This window comes from Apteryx rowi, unplaced genomic scaffold (assembly GCF_003343035.1).
Source record: "Apteryx rowi isolate R43461 unplaced genomic scaffold, aptRow1 scaffold_66, whole genome shotgun sequence".
NCBI classification, from domain to species: Eukaryota; Metazoa; Chordata; class Aves; order Apterygiformes; family Apterygidae; genus Apteryx; species Apteryx rowi.
Window position 1 is genome coordinate 1,760,074 of NW_020450938.1, and position 13,784 is coordinate 1,773,857.

The 13,784-nt window shown below is 39.9% G+C and overlaps 1 protein-coding gene across 1 annotated transcript in view; it reads right to left on the reverse strand.

Annotated features, from left to right (window-relative positions):
• KIF25 (kinesin family member 25) overlaps positions 1 to 8,685 on the reverse strand; it is a 46,807-nt gene extending 38,122 nt beyond the window's left edge. The window contains exons 1-3 of the mRNA XM_026085096.1: positions 8,611 to 8,685; positions 7,346 to 7,402; positions 1,202 to 1,318 (exon numbers count right to left, since the gene is read on the reverse strand). Coding sequence (XP_025940881.1) covers positions 1,202 to 1,318; positions 7,346 to 7,402; positions 8,611 to 8,685 — 249 coding nt within the window. The remainder of the gene's footprint in view (positions 1 to 1,201; positions 1,319 to 7,345; positions 7,403 to 8,610) is intronic.
• Positions 8,686 to 13,784: the final 5,099 nt, after the last annotated feature.

A 13,784-nucleotide genomic window follows, 5' to 3' on the forward strand; every position in this document is an offset into this window, starting at 1 on the left:
ATAAGCCAGCTCTATGCATTCCTATGAAAACAAATGTATTTTGAGAAGCTCAGAAACCTTTATTGTTCAGAAAAGTATTTATATTATTATTGTAACTCAGTACAACATATATTGTGTGACCTTTAAATATTTATATCCAGAGCATCTTACATTCACTTAAAAGTTCAAATAAAGTAAAAATAAAATTGCCCTAATTTTAGGATTAGTAGGCTTTCTGACTTCAAGGTCTTGGAACAGGCACTTAAAGCCACCTGTAAAAGGAGCTTAACAGTATCTTATCTCACAGCACACCGTGATGATTCATTAGTCAGTGTGGTGAAAAGTGTCACAATTATTCTGTGAGACTTAAATTGTTCCAATTGTGATAATGACCTTGAATTAATTGACAAGTTTTAATGATAAAACAATAAACTAAACAAAAGGGAGGTAATCACTGTAGCTGTCAGTCTCAAAAGCTGCAGAACTCAATCTTCAAGATTGAAAGAAATCAATTTTTTTTTTAATTACAGGTATAGGATTACCATTAATTTAGATTTATCTGGAGAGCTTTCAACTCTTCTAGCATACATTTATCTCTGATAGTAAGCCATCTCAATCCACTGCTACTGTGTCACAAGCAAGTCTGCCATTTTAGCTAACCTAAAACGTAAAATATCACTGCAAGATCTACTGAGAACCACCACTGTAATTACACTAAATCCTTTTGCCTATTTAAAATTAGAGTCCTTTCCTGAGTTATTTCTTGGTTATTAGATGGAGGCTTTCGAAACTGCCCTGAGAAAAACTGACATTTGTAAGTGTCCTTGAAAGGAACTCACTATTCTATGGAGTAACTTAAGGAGCAAGTACTTCAGCAAAGGAAAATATTATTTTAATACTACTGGGGAAAATTTCCAGTATCTTTAGTGCAAAATTAAGACTGCCTGACTGAGCATACAGCAAAAAAATCTTGCTTCTGAGTGCTCCCAATATGGATGAACTCCCAGTGACGTCAACAGACTTTGCAGTCTACTGCTGCAAAACTGCTACAAATTTTAAGCTAACTGAGGCATTGCTACACTTCACTGCAAGCAATGCTCTGAATGCAGTAAGCCATAGATCAGGTTCATATCTGATTGTTTTCTTGTTTTTTACTATATTTGATAAACACATACATGTTTAGAGCATAGACTATGGCTAGCTTATTACTAAATGTTTTTACCTGTATTGCTCTGTGAAGCTGTGTTACAACAGAGCTTCTCTGCAAGGTCTGCTGCTGTCTGTGAGCAGAGTAGAGCTGCAAAACTTCATTAGTGCTTCTTCCAGCCAACTCTTGATACTGTTAAAAAAAACCCAAAACCTAAAAACATCACATTGAAGACTCAAAACTCTAAGTGTATTTTATTCTAATATTAGAGATTCCTAGTAGCCATGGTTAGAAAATCGACATCTAAAAAAATGAATGTTATCTCCTACCACATGAAACGCTATATTTGGAACAGACCTGCTGTAGATGTCTTCTTTATGAGTTGCACTTTAGAAATACCTGCCTCTCTCATTAACCTAGAGTGACTAGATCAGATGCTGATGTGTACCCTGCAGACTTTGCACTCACTGCAGGCTGAATGTTACAGTGCCCCTCTGAGATGGGATAGAGCGGGTCAAACACCCCAAGCTTCTTGTTATATCAGCATGGCTTGTTACCATCCTGTGCAGGCTTGGTCAAAGTGAGTAGCATGTAGTAGTATGGCCTGACTATTTATTTACATATTTCTATAAAGAATGCTTGGCAATTTATATGAAATATTAAAAGTTCACTGTTGGAAAACCTGTGCACAGGCTGCAGTTTCACAAGACTCTGGCACAAACACTGACTTAGGATGTTGCTGCTTTTGGCTACTCCTTCCCACCCCCACACTGCTGCACCTTTTTTTTGTGACAGTACAACTGCTTTTGGGGCTATTCTGAGAACCAGATCAAGGAAACTGGCCCAGCTTATAAGTAAACCATCCAAATAGGTATTTTAAAGTTCAGTTGTTCCTTGTTCCTTTTCACAGTGTGGCATCACAAACTTGCTAGCACAAATGAGGATCACATACTGTGGGGACAAGCAGCACCTAGGATTCTTGTGAAACCAAAGCCCAGGTGAGAAAAAGTATCCACCCCTAAAGGTTTTGTCAAGCACAGGAGATACCTGCACTCTTTCTGAGAAAGGCACTATTTCATTCTCCAAAAACATGAGGGAAGTTAATAACTCAGAAACTCAGAACAAAAACTGCCTGCTGGGTAATTTAAGGATCAACAGAATGCAGGTGATGAGAGAGGACCTTCCAACTGGAGTGAACTCTTAAGTATTTCCCCAATAAAGAGTGATTACAGAAGCTAGTATTCTTCCTGGGTCCAGCACCTAAGGGTGCAGATTAGGCAATGCAGCAGATAACCATTTATGGCATGTTGGCCAAATACAAATTTAAGAGGTTCCTTTCTGTTAATTCAGAGTACATAGACTAAACGTGTTTCTTTTTCTGCTCTGTCACCTTTGTCCCTGTAAATATTTGTAACTGAATCATCTGATAACATGTGATTTTGTAGATACATAATTTCTTTGCTTTTACCTTTTTATGATTCATGTGAAGGACCATCTCAAGGTAACTGGGTAACATCACAATATTCTACTTCTGTAGGGTTGTAAACCTCAACAACGGAATACTGAAATGCTTTTGCAGTACCTAAAACCCCATACTTATTCTTGAGGATCTAAATGGTTACAGCTGTGTCTTCTCTTATTGTAAAGGGGTGGTTTAGTAGGTGGTTTGGAGTATCTGTATTTAGTCCAGAAGGGTCTCTGATATGCAGCATGGTCTCGGGGGGGAGCACAGGTTAATTGCTAGAATCTTGCAGGAGCTGGTAATACACAGCCCCTGACTTGCTGTTTCTTTGCTCTCAGATCCTGCCAACACTGACTCCGCTGCATTCAGTAGCGTTGCAATGGTGCAAAACTGCAGTAATGAAACAGTCAGTTGGGCCTTCAGGGATCAAAGCAACCAAAGCAATTTTTAAAGGAGGTGGAGAATAATCCTTTCTAATAATATACAACAATCTATCATTCAAAAATAATATTTATGGCCAAATTTTTGAGATGTTGAAATCAAACAGAAAATAGAAATAGTGCAATTTTGAACATTTAGAGGCAAGAACACAAAAGGGAAATCTCTGTAGACTACTACTGAAATTCTGCACTGTACTGTATTAAAAACTGTATTTTGATGATTTATAGATGATGATTTAAGCGCCAATCCTGGCACTTAAAATCAGCTGCAGCTTCTTCACTTCTTTCCTGCAATCTATTGACATCTGTCATTGCTTAACCAGTATGGATAGCTTCCTTCCCTATTTTTGGAATGCATTTGTCTCTAGCACAGGCTTATTTCCCAGGTTATTCAGTCCATAAATTCTGTGACTGCAGTTCCCAATTGTTTATATTAACAGAGCAATACAAGAGTACAAGGATATAAAAAAGCTAACACTATCCACATAATGGAGTTTGATTTAATTCCAATCATCTGATAGTGATAGAGTGATAGGTAAAAAGTAAACAAAGAATCAATTGCAGTTTAACTACAGTTGACATCTGCAAGAACACCACCACAATGTTCTGGAGTTCTTAGAATTAAAAAAAAGTGTTTCACTTACCTAAACTAACTTTTTCATGCAGCTTTTTCATCTTCACCAAGTATGCCTCCTCTATTCACAACTGCAACAGGAAGTCCTGCACAACTATGTAACATCTTAGCAACTAATATAAAAAGTACTTACATGTCAAAACTGTAATAGCTGCCAACAAGGAGAAGAAAAAGCATTATGTGTCCAATGAGTTTTCACTTTTTATTATGCCACAGGATTACCCTGCAGCTTTGCTGCAAGATATCATAAATCTTATTTTAATTTTCACTTTGTGCTAAAGTGGTATATGTCTACTGTACTCACAAAATCACTATAAGCAAATTACCATACAGTTCAGAAGGCTAAATAGCATGGAAAGCAGAGAGATGGACTCTTCCTTTTTGGGAGACTTAACCTCTGCTTTGAAAAGTACTAAAAATGCAGCTAAGATGCAAGTGGAGTAGACTTCTAATCAGAACCATTTTTTATTCCTCCATACCTTAGAACAATTTTGTTAACAATTTTGGCTTGATAGACACACCTCAAAGCTCATGTAAGGCATTGCAAAATGCAAGAAATACATCAGATGAAAGCTGCATAAAAAGTTTGTGTGAAATATCRTATGTTTTACAGGTGCCAAAAATTGAGACAGCTTCTATATCCTGTTCATGCACTCTTTTACTCTGGGGATTTTCAAGACTCATGATACTCAGACGCAGTATTTACAAAAATGCTTGACAAGATGCGTACAAGTAGTACACCAAAATTAATGGCTCTAATCACATGTGAAAAGTTGAGCATATATATAACCAATTGCAGTACTCGAGCCCTGATATTAAATAAGTTTAAGCTAGTTAAAACTGAATGTACTTTTAACATCTAATATATTCTCTACAGTCTGCATAAGTTCCTCTAACCCCATTTTTCCTAAAATGGACAATAAGAACAGGCTGGTCAATTCTACTTTTTCTTTGCAGTCAACTTCACTTTCACTATCAGATTTATCTTTATTGGAAATGCTCCCTTGGATTTTAGGTTTTATCCATTAAAATAATTGTAGATTTAGCATTCATCAGAATTGCTTGCAGCCCAGAATTTGTAAATTTTTGCTCATGCATGAGAAGCAGAAAACTGACTGTAAAACTCTTTATAGTTAGCTTTATTATAAACAGAAGTGAAACTGAACCACTTAAATAGCATTCTCCAAATTGAAATCTCAGTTCTGCCATCAGATCCATTCTGGCAGACTTTTGGCTGTACGTATGGAAGGCTGCAGGATCAAGACCTGAAGAGCCACAGACAAAAGCAAGGGGCATGAAGGTAGACAAACACTTTAATTAAAAGAAAGGAGTTTGAATAACATGAGATACTGAAGATGATTCAGGTAAAGAGCTAACATCTTTTAATACCTGTCTGCTTCAAACATGTTTCCAAATAGACAAAGACAAGTTTGCAGTCTACAGAGAAAGAATTTTATTTTTATGTTCAGTTACAACCCTTACAAAACACTACCAGGATAATAATGAACCAGGTTGTAGAAAACAGTGGTAGTGCTGTTTATTCATGACTGTCTTAAGGCTATAAAGCAAGGAAAGGTCTATAGCATGAGATAACATTTTTATTAGACTGGTACAAGCTACAGAAAAACATTTACATTGCAAAACCTTATTAATGACCATCCTCATAAGTCTGTCTTCAAAGCTTCCTAACTCATTTCAGCCAAAATGAATCCAATTAGCCATTACAAGTTAAGTATGAACCTCTATTCACCCAGCTCACTTTGATTGAACTTGTTGCAACTCAAAATCATTCAGGCAGCTCCACCAGCAGATCTGAAGGGTCAGTAAACACTAAACAGCAGACAATGATGGATAGCTGATGGCAGTAACTTTTTCACCAGCCTAACTAGTGAAAAAGTGGGAGATGTGGTGCAACATGGCACAACCTTAAACTCATCTAATTAAAATCAGTATCCTTTTAAATGGGGACTCTTAACTTAAAACTCCTTCATGTCAGTTTTGTTCATATTCTCAGACTGCTGGGGCAAATCAACCCAGTAGAAACTAAAGTCTTTTAAGTGTATTTAAATAACTGACAGAGTAGAAACATCAGTGCACACTTAATTGCGAAGTATTTCCACTAACCCTTTGCCACTGTTTCTGACTGATGGTGGTAACACTGGCATGCACCTCATATTTCTGTAGGTGCTCAGTCTTCCAGCACACTTTGCAATAAACCAAAACAATGCCATATTTTTTTTCCAGCAGCTACACATCTCATCTATGACTGGAGGGCTGGGCTATATGGACAGAGATTCAAATTGCCTGGCTTTGAAGTGAATCTTGTCTATTATGCACATCTAAGATATCCCACTGTAGATACACGGAGCTCTTGAATGGTCTTCACACAAGCATAAACTAGAGTTCCAAGCTCTACAAACGCTGTGGGAGTAGGCAGGTGGGTAGTAGAAAGGTGTCCAACATGCAGTGGCTTTAATGGTTTTTGAAGCTGAATTGCAAGCTAGATGGTATTTCTGAACTGAGTTTTGCTAGGTATGCAAAAGAATACCACATTAATGTTTTCATATATTGAGAGTAGGTACTTTGTGCAGATTCTATGGTGTATATTATACATATATTATGCTTATAAAAGCATGGACTTACACTACAGACTCCTGACAATGCAGATAATATAAGGCTTCATTAGTTCTAATGTTCTTGTGTTTGTGAAAGTAAAAGGCCAGATCAGATACTTAAGGTTCTTGGTAAATATGATAAAGCAGAACAGAAATAATAGAAGCATTTTCTCAAAATAAGTTACAGTATTCTTTTGTATACCTAGCAAAACCCATTTCAGATGTACCATCTGGCTTCCAATCACGCTTTGAAAAGCTATGTTAAACCCACTTTTATCTGCAAGTGTTAACAGAGCCACAGAGAGGGTAAGTGGCTTTCCTGAGGTCACCCAACCATTTAATGATCCAGCGTGTATTAGAATCCCTTGGCCAACAGTCTCTGTTACAACCAATACTCACAACCAGCTCCGGTCTAGCATTACAGATAAATATTCAAAATTCTCTAAATCTCTAAAGTCCTGCCTTTGAAGACACCAAACATTTTCATGGGCTGCTCCCTGTTTCAATAATGGTCTAGAAACAACATATACTTCTGTAGAAGGATATAGGGAAATGAGGGCATCTGGTTGTGGCTGTGTGCTCTATAACTGACTTCTGCAATATACAGCTTTTCCTAGAAAGAGGTAACACAAGTGCTAATAAGATATACACCAGGGCATCTTTAGTCAGCCTACTCATAATAAAATATGGCTCCGGCATTCTATGAACAGTCCTTTTTAAAGCATAACCCTGTTTATGCCTACAAGGTATTCCTTCAAAATCTGCCCTTGCATTTTAGACACACATTTTTCCTGCAAGCTGAAATCAGGTAATTCCATATGCAGTGATTATAGAGTCATCCCCTCAGTTCACTTTCATAAATTTAAAATACTGGCATGCTATCTGTTGTTATGAGTGCCATTTAGGTTTAAAAAAAGAAAGAAAGAAAGAAAGATTGAGCCTTAATCCTTTCCTAGATTTCCCCAACAGGAAAATAGTACAGAATCTGAAAATAGAAAAGTAGATTTCAGTATCTTTTTTCTGTGTCTTCACATGAACTGTTTTTGAAAAAAAACAAATGATAGATACCTCTGCAAGTTTTAAATGAAGAAGGGCATTTTCAGTTTCCAGTACAACTATTCTTTCTTCTTTAGCCTAAAGGGAAAAAAAAAGTAAAAATGAAATAAATATAGCTAAACTACCAGTGTTATTTCATTACAATAACTTTCATTATTAAATACCAGTGTTTCTCAACCTTCCTAAATCAAAGGACTATCTACCCCCAATCTTCACAGCACAATACTATTTGGCTACAACTATTTAAAAATTAGGATAGATTTTGAATATTCCTTATTACTTATATTTTCTCTCATTTTGTCTGCTTGTGTGGAAATACATATGTACAAAATTTTTTACTGTTTTTGCTTCCAAGTTGTATCTTGATGTCTCCAGACCACTGATACTTAGAGAAGTGCTGTTTTATTTATTTATAAGTAATCAGTCACATAAGTTTCCCATTTCCTAGGCTGCACTGTTAGAGATTTTCAATGGCATAAGTGTGAGATATGTTTTCCATACTAGTACTGTCTGCTAAAATAGCTGGGACCCTTCCATCTATCCACAGGGCTGGCAAGGATGTTCACAACTGTGAATCCTGATTTATAACCCAGCCGCAAAGGGACCATCCTCTCCACCACACCAGACTGCTTGGCAAATTCCCCTAGGTTGTCATATTTAGGATTCTCTCCTCAATTTTAAGCCTAAAAATTTACTTTTAAAAGAAAGCGGCAGACAAGGGGAGGTGTCACTGGCATGCTGTAAGAGACCCCTTGCAACCGGACCAGGAATCCCAAGACAGTTAAACGCACACCTTTTTTCGGCTGGGTGTTTGCTGTAACTACTCAACGCCACGTATCATTCAGGCTTGAAAGCCTACAGAGACGTAAAACATTCCGAATTTTGGAACAAGACGGGATTTGTACGAGCGGCCAAGACGGGTGCGAACAGCCGGGCTGCCTGCGCTTCCCCGGATGCGAGGAGAAGCTGGAGCGGCCCCTCGATTGGGAACCGCAGGTGCCCGAGCGGCGCCTCCGGCACCAGCTTGCCACGCCGCGCTCGGCGGGCGGCCCTGCAGCGCGCTGACGCCTGCCCGGGGCGCGGCCGCGGGCACCTCCCCAGCGCCCGCCCCGCCCCCGGCCCCGCCCCTGCCCTCGGCCCCGCCCCTCGGACCCAGGCGGCCCGGCCTCCCCTTCCGCCGCCGCGCCGTCGCCGTGGGAGCGGGCCGGGCCCCTCTGCACATCTACAGCTTGACCCCCGCCGCCCCTCCCGCCGCCGCGGCGCGGCGCGGGGCTCACCCGCAGTCTCTGTTCCAGCTGCCGGGCGCGCTGCGCCCACACGGAGCCCAGGTCGAGCCCGCTCTGCGGCCGCATCCCACCGGCCCTGCTGCCGCACCGAGCGAGACCCGGGCCTCGCCTTCCCCTCCCCCAGGCCCGCGAGGGATTTAAACTGACCAATGACCGATAGAGCAGGGGCGTCTCCCCGGTTGCCATGGCGACAGGGCTGCCTTCCCCGCTCGCGACCGCTCCGATTGGCTGGACGGGGGTGATAACCGGGGAGCGCCGCGGGCCCTGCCCGCGCGCCGCCCTCGACTGTTAGGGCGGTGGCCAGCAGCTGTGAGACCCACCGCTCCCCCGGCAGCGGCGGGGAGGGACACACGACCCACCCCCAGATGTTTATCAGAATACTTAAAGAGCATGCCGTAAATACTCATTGAACCCCTGCAGGTACCTTTCTGATCATCTAGAGCCACTGAGGATAAGGCTTCAAAGGACGAACTGGGTAAGGATGGGGGTCAGAGGCAGGAGAGAGGCAAAGCCTAAAGCTCCGCAGGGTGCCGGGCTGCCTCAGGCTGAGGTAGGCTGCAGAAAGGTTTCTCCTCTGAGTGCTAGTTCACACGGGCCACAGCTAAGGCTCATCCAAAGTCAAGGCTTAGGGACAGAGTTGGGAAACTCTGCAGTGCTGCAGTGGGTGTGGGGCTGCAAAGGGGTTGCCCAAAGGATGGAGTAGGCTGCAAAAAGATTTCTACCCTGAGAGGTGGTTCATGTTTGCTATGGCTGAGAGACTTGGGCTAAGGATTCAGTGGCAAAGGCCTAAGGTTAGAATTTGGGACAGGAAAGAGACAGAGCCTGGTATAGGGCTACAAGGGTGCTGCTGACAGAGGCATAGGCTACAAAAAGCTTTCTTCTGTGAGAGAGAGTTCACATGGGCCACATCTTGAGGTCTTGGGCTAAGTCTCAACCAAGATGAAAGGACAAAGCTCAGAGGTGCAGCTGGCACAGGGCTGCAAAGGGGCTGCCAAAGGAAAGCGTAAGTTACAAGATTTCTCTGCCATAATATCAGCTTACTGATATTATAGCTGAGGGTTTTGGGCTAAGGCTTCAAATGCTGAGGCCAAGGACAAAGCCGAGGTCTAGGGCTAGTGTTAGGAGATGGACAAAGCCTCGATGTCCAGTTGTTGTGGGAGTCCTAAGAGGCTGCCCAGGCAAGTGGACGTGAGTGCATTCATGCCAGCTATGGCTTGGGGTCTTGTAGTAAGGCTTCGAAGGCCAAAACTTGGCAGTAGTAATACTACCTAAAGCTTTACTGTATGGCACTGAAAGGTGAACATTATGTAAAGAACTAAAAGTATTTTCCCAATTCTTCAATATCCCACTGGGACTTCATGAGAAAACCTGTGTCTTCCACATGACGTTTCAACTTATAACTTTACCAAACACATTTGGCTACTTAAATGAGCTTTCTTTGCAAGCTGGTCTTAGACTTGAACCTCTGTTCCCCATCCTAGTTCTGTTATCTGTTTCAACACAGATAATTGGGTGGTCTTTCCTGGAGTACTAAGCTGCCAGACAATTGTCTTGTATGTAGCTCTGAATCAAATATATTATTATTATATTTTTAGTATCTTGAAAGCAGTCTGAATACTTTCACATTTAGTGGCAAAATTGTATAACAGATACCAACATGTCAGCTTTTTGGAACTGCAAAATAGCACTATTTTTACACTGTAATTTTGGGGGGAAACCAAAGCCAACATTATAATCCAATTCTTATGTTGCTGTCCAATTCTCACAGACCAAAGCATGCAACTCAATCAACTCACCATCATCCATGGTATTGTAACTTCCTTCCACATCACATACAAACTGTAGCCTCAGTTAAAAAAAAAAAAAGGAAAAAAAAGACCAGAAGCTTCTCAGGAGTTCACCCCGGCCACTAGTTCTGCATTGGTAGAATAACAAAAATGGGCAAATGGCTTGAAGTTAAAAAAGAGTTCCAAACTACTGCAGTACTAATGGATTTTAAAACATGCTGGCACTAAATGAGGTGGACAGGCCTTTCTTTAGGGAAGAAAAAAGCTGCTGCAGTATACCAGCTTTTGAGGAGGTGATGGCTTCACAGAGATTGTGTTAATGGGTATTTGTGTAGCATTATGAATGGTCATGATTTATTTTAGGCAAATAACTTATTTAAAGGTAAAAGAAAATAATATGTAGTAGGTATTTTAAAGATTTTAAATTTTTTTTTAAATCATTTTAAAGATTTGGGCAATGACTTTTTAAAAACAGAATCTGGAGTGACTCATCCTTTCCAAATTCTCCCTGTAAACTGCAGCTGATAATTCTGAGCCACTCATCCTTTTGTATCACTTAATTTGAAATTATGCTGAAAGACTCTACTATGAAAACCCTAGTATATAACTATCTTCACCAAATTGGGGGGGGGGGGGAATTTAAATAACATGAGCTATTTTTAGGTAGTATTTTAATAGAGGTGTGATACTGACAATTTGTGACACTGAGCTGTGATTTTTCCATGTAATGCTTATCATGCAGCAGTAATCAAGTCAGAACAACGTTATTTTCCAAAGTCAGTCAGCTTCAGCTCAGAACGGCCAACTCTGAAGTGATCTAGTCAATTTAATCTACAAATTCTTGATTTAATCGTTGTTCTTCCTCCTGGGGGTTTTAGTCACTATGAATGAGATTAAGAATTGGGTTTCCATAGCCTGTAATAGGTAAGAGTTTCAGTTTATATCACCCTGAATTTGAACTAGTAGCCTAAAACTGAGCATCCCTAGAATTTATCAGCTGTGATTTATTCATTTCTTTGTTCCCACCTGAAAGTTGACTAGTACACAAAACTCAACCCCAGCTGAATCTAAGATCACAATATGATGCTGTGACTCACCATGACAGCAGCGATTCTTTTTTGGGATCTTCCTTCTATTTCCAAAGCTCAGGATAAGCTGCTTGATAAGCAGGGGACAAAACCATCTGTCAGTTGGACTTAGGTAAAAACAAACAAAATCTGACTTTCTTCTAGAAGCGCTACAAGACTGTATTCCAGAATGCCTTTCTACCTTGATTCTCTGCTTTCAATAATTCATTTTTTTCCAAACTTTTACCAGCTTAATCCTGTCACCCCCCTCTAAATCAAGAGCACTACCTCATTGTAGATCCTTGTGGAGAACCAGAATGCTAGAAATTTAATCAATCCACTAAATCAACTCCACATTTTACTTTATTAATTTAACATCAGTTAAATAGTATGGTAGATTATAAAAAACTAAGTTCTAAATAAGCATGATCGTGAATACTTCTGATGCATTTCACATTAACCTCAGTAGTGGAAACAAAAGCATGATGAGGTCCCAGCTTCAGCATTCTGATATGAATTGTCCTTTATGGAGCTCCCAAATGCAGTAACCAGAAACAACATGCATAGAAAAACACTCAGAAAAATACCAAGAGGTAAGGCTGCTATCCCTTCTGTGCCAAACATGGACAGATTCACTGCTCTATGCCTTCAGTTTTTGTATTGCCTGTATGACAGCACATTAGCTAAGTGCAGTAGACAGTAACTTGAGATTACAGTTTTGCACATCATATAAGCTTTCTAAAACATTGTCCACTTCATTTCATTACTGCCTCCCAGTAAATGCTAGATAAACTTCAGGGAGACTGATCCAAACCTGATTTTATTTGAATGCCTCTCCCATCTCGGACAGATATACTTTTATTTGCAGCCTTGAGGTTGAACAGAACTGGCAATAAATGCCTGAACAAACCGTAGGCTTTGACAGGACCTTTTAGCCTTTAAATGACCCTAGTTCACACACATTTGTTGGTGCAATCCACTATAGAAGAGAGTACATAGGGTTTTTTTTTCTTATGGAGCTGAAGGAAAATAGGGTTATACTTACATCTAGCTAGAACTTTTCTCACTCATTCATTTCTGCATACTGTTCCAAGAACTATCAAAACATAAAATATGAATGCCAGTTCTGAGCATCCACACAGAAGCAAGATCAGGTAAGTATCTTCTGAAGGATGACATGCTGAGAGAGAAGTTCCTTCCAAGAGATTTTACTTTTCTTTCTTTACTTTTTTCCACTATAAATGCGGTTACCTACATACCACTTTAATTTGTATAAAATAGTCCCCTTACAAGAGAATAACGAAACACCACTGTAATTTGTTTGTGGTGACAGGTAACTAAACCTCAATCCTACTCATTCAAAACAAATACCAATAGTTTTTGCAGTTTTTGCCCTACTTGCATCACTAGATAGAGTCAAACGTCTGTCAAGGTTTCCATTAGGCTTACAAATACATAAAAGAATTAATGCAAAGTGTGAGCAAATTTGATTTTTTTTTTTTAATGAAGGACAAAACTACCAGCCCCAAGACAGCCCTTATGCCTTTCCTAACTACAATCCAGCCACCCTGTGTAAATCACTGCAATTTTTTAGTTAATTCTGCACATGATCAGTGCTGGCAACCTGCATCACTTCAGCAGAATCTTCACATCCAGCATAGCAGAGCAGTTGTTGCCGTTCATGGTGACATCTAGAACAACAATGAACAGAAATAAGAAAATCTATGACACAACAACAATATCTGTTCCCCCCATTCCCATTTTGTTCTTCTGTATTAAGTCCTACCATTATTTACTGGGAGATAATTGCTATCAATGCTAAACTTATGGCTCCCAAGAGAACAGAGTGAGGAAGGAGTTAGGAGTAAAGCATTAAAATGCATGATTTAATGAGAGAAAAGGCTATGAAGATTTTCTGCTTGAAGAACAGCTTCTTGCATGAGATCTCACATTGTTCTCAGGGAAAAAGTTTTAGCACACAACCATAGCAAAAGTGTACATTTAAAGATTATTTTATGTTCTTCACACATTAATAAATGTACACTCAAAATTCATTAGTGAAATTAACCTACTATCCATGCACATGCAATATGCAAACTGTAAATAATTTGTTCTACATTTTTAACAGGACATTTGCTTCAGTAACTGTAGCACAATTCTGAAAATCTATCTGTTACTGAGAATAAACTGACATTCTCCAAGCAGGTGTATTGCACTTTCATCTCCTTAAACAGTTTATTTGCCATTGCAGCTGAAAGCCAGCTGACTCCAAATTTTTAATCTGTGAAGCTTTGCTTTCTGGATCATACAA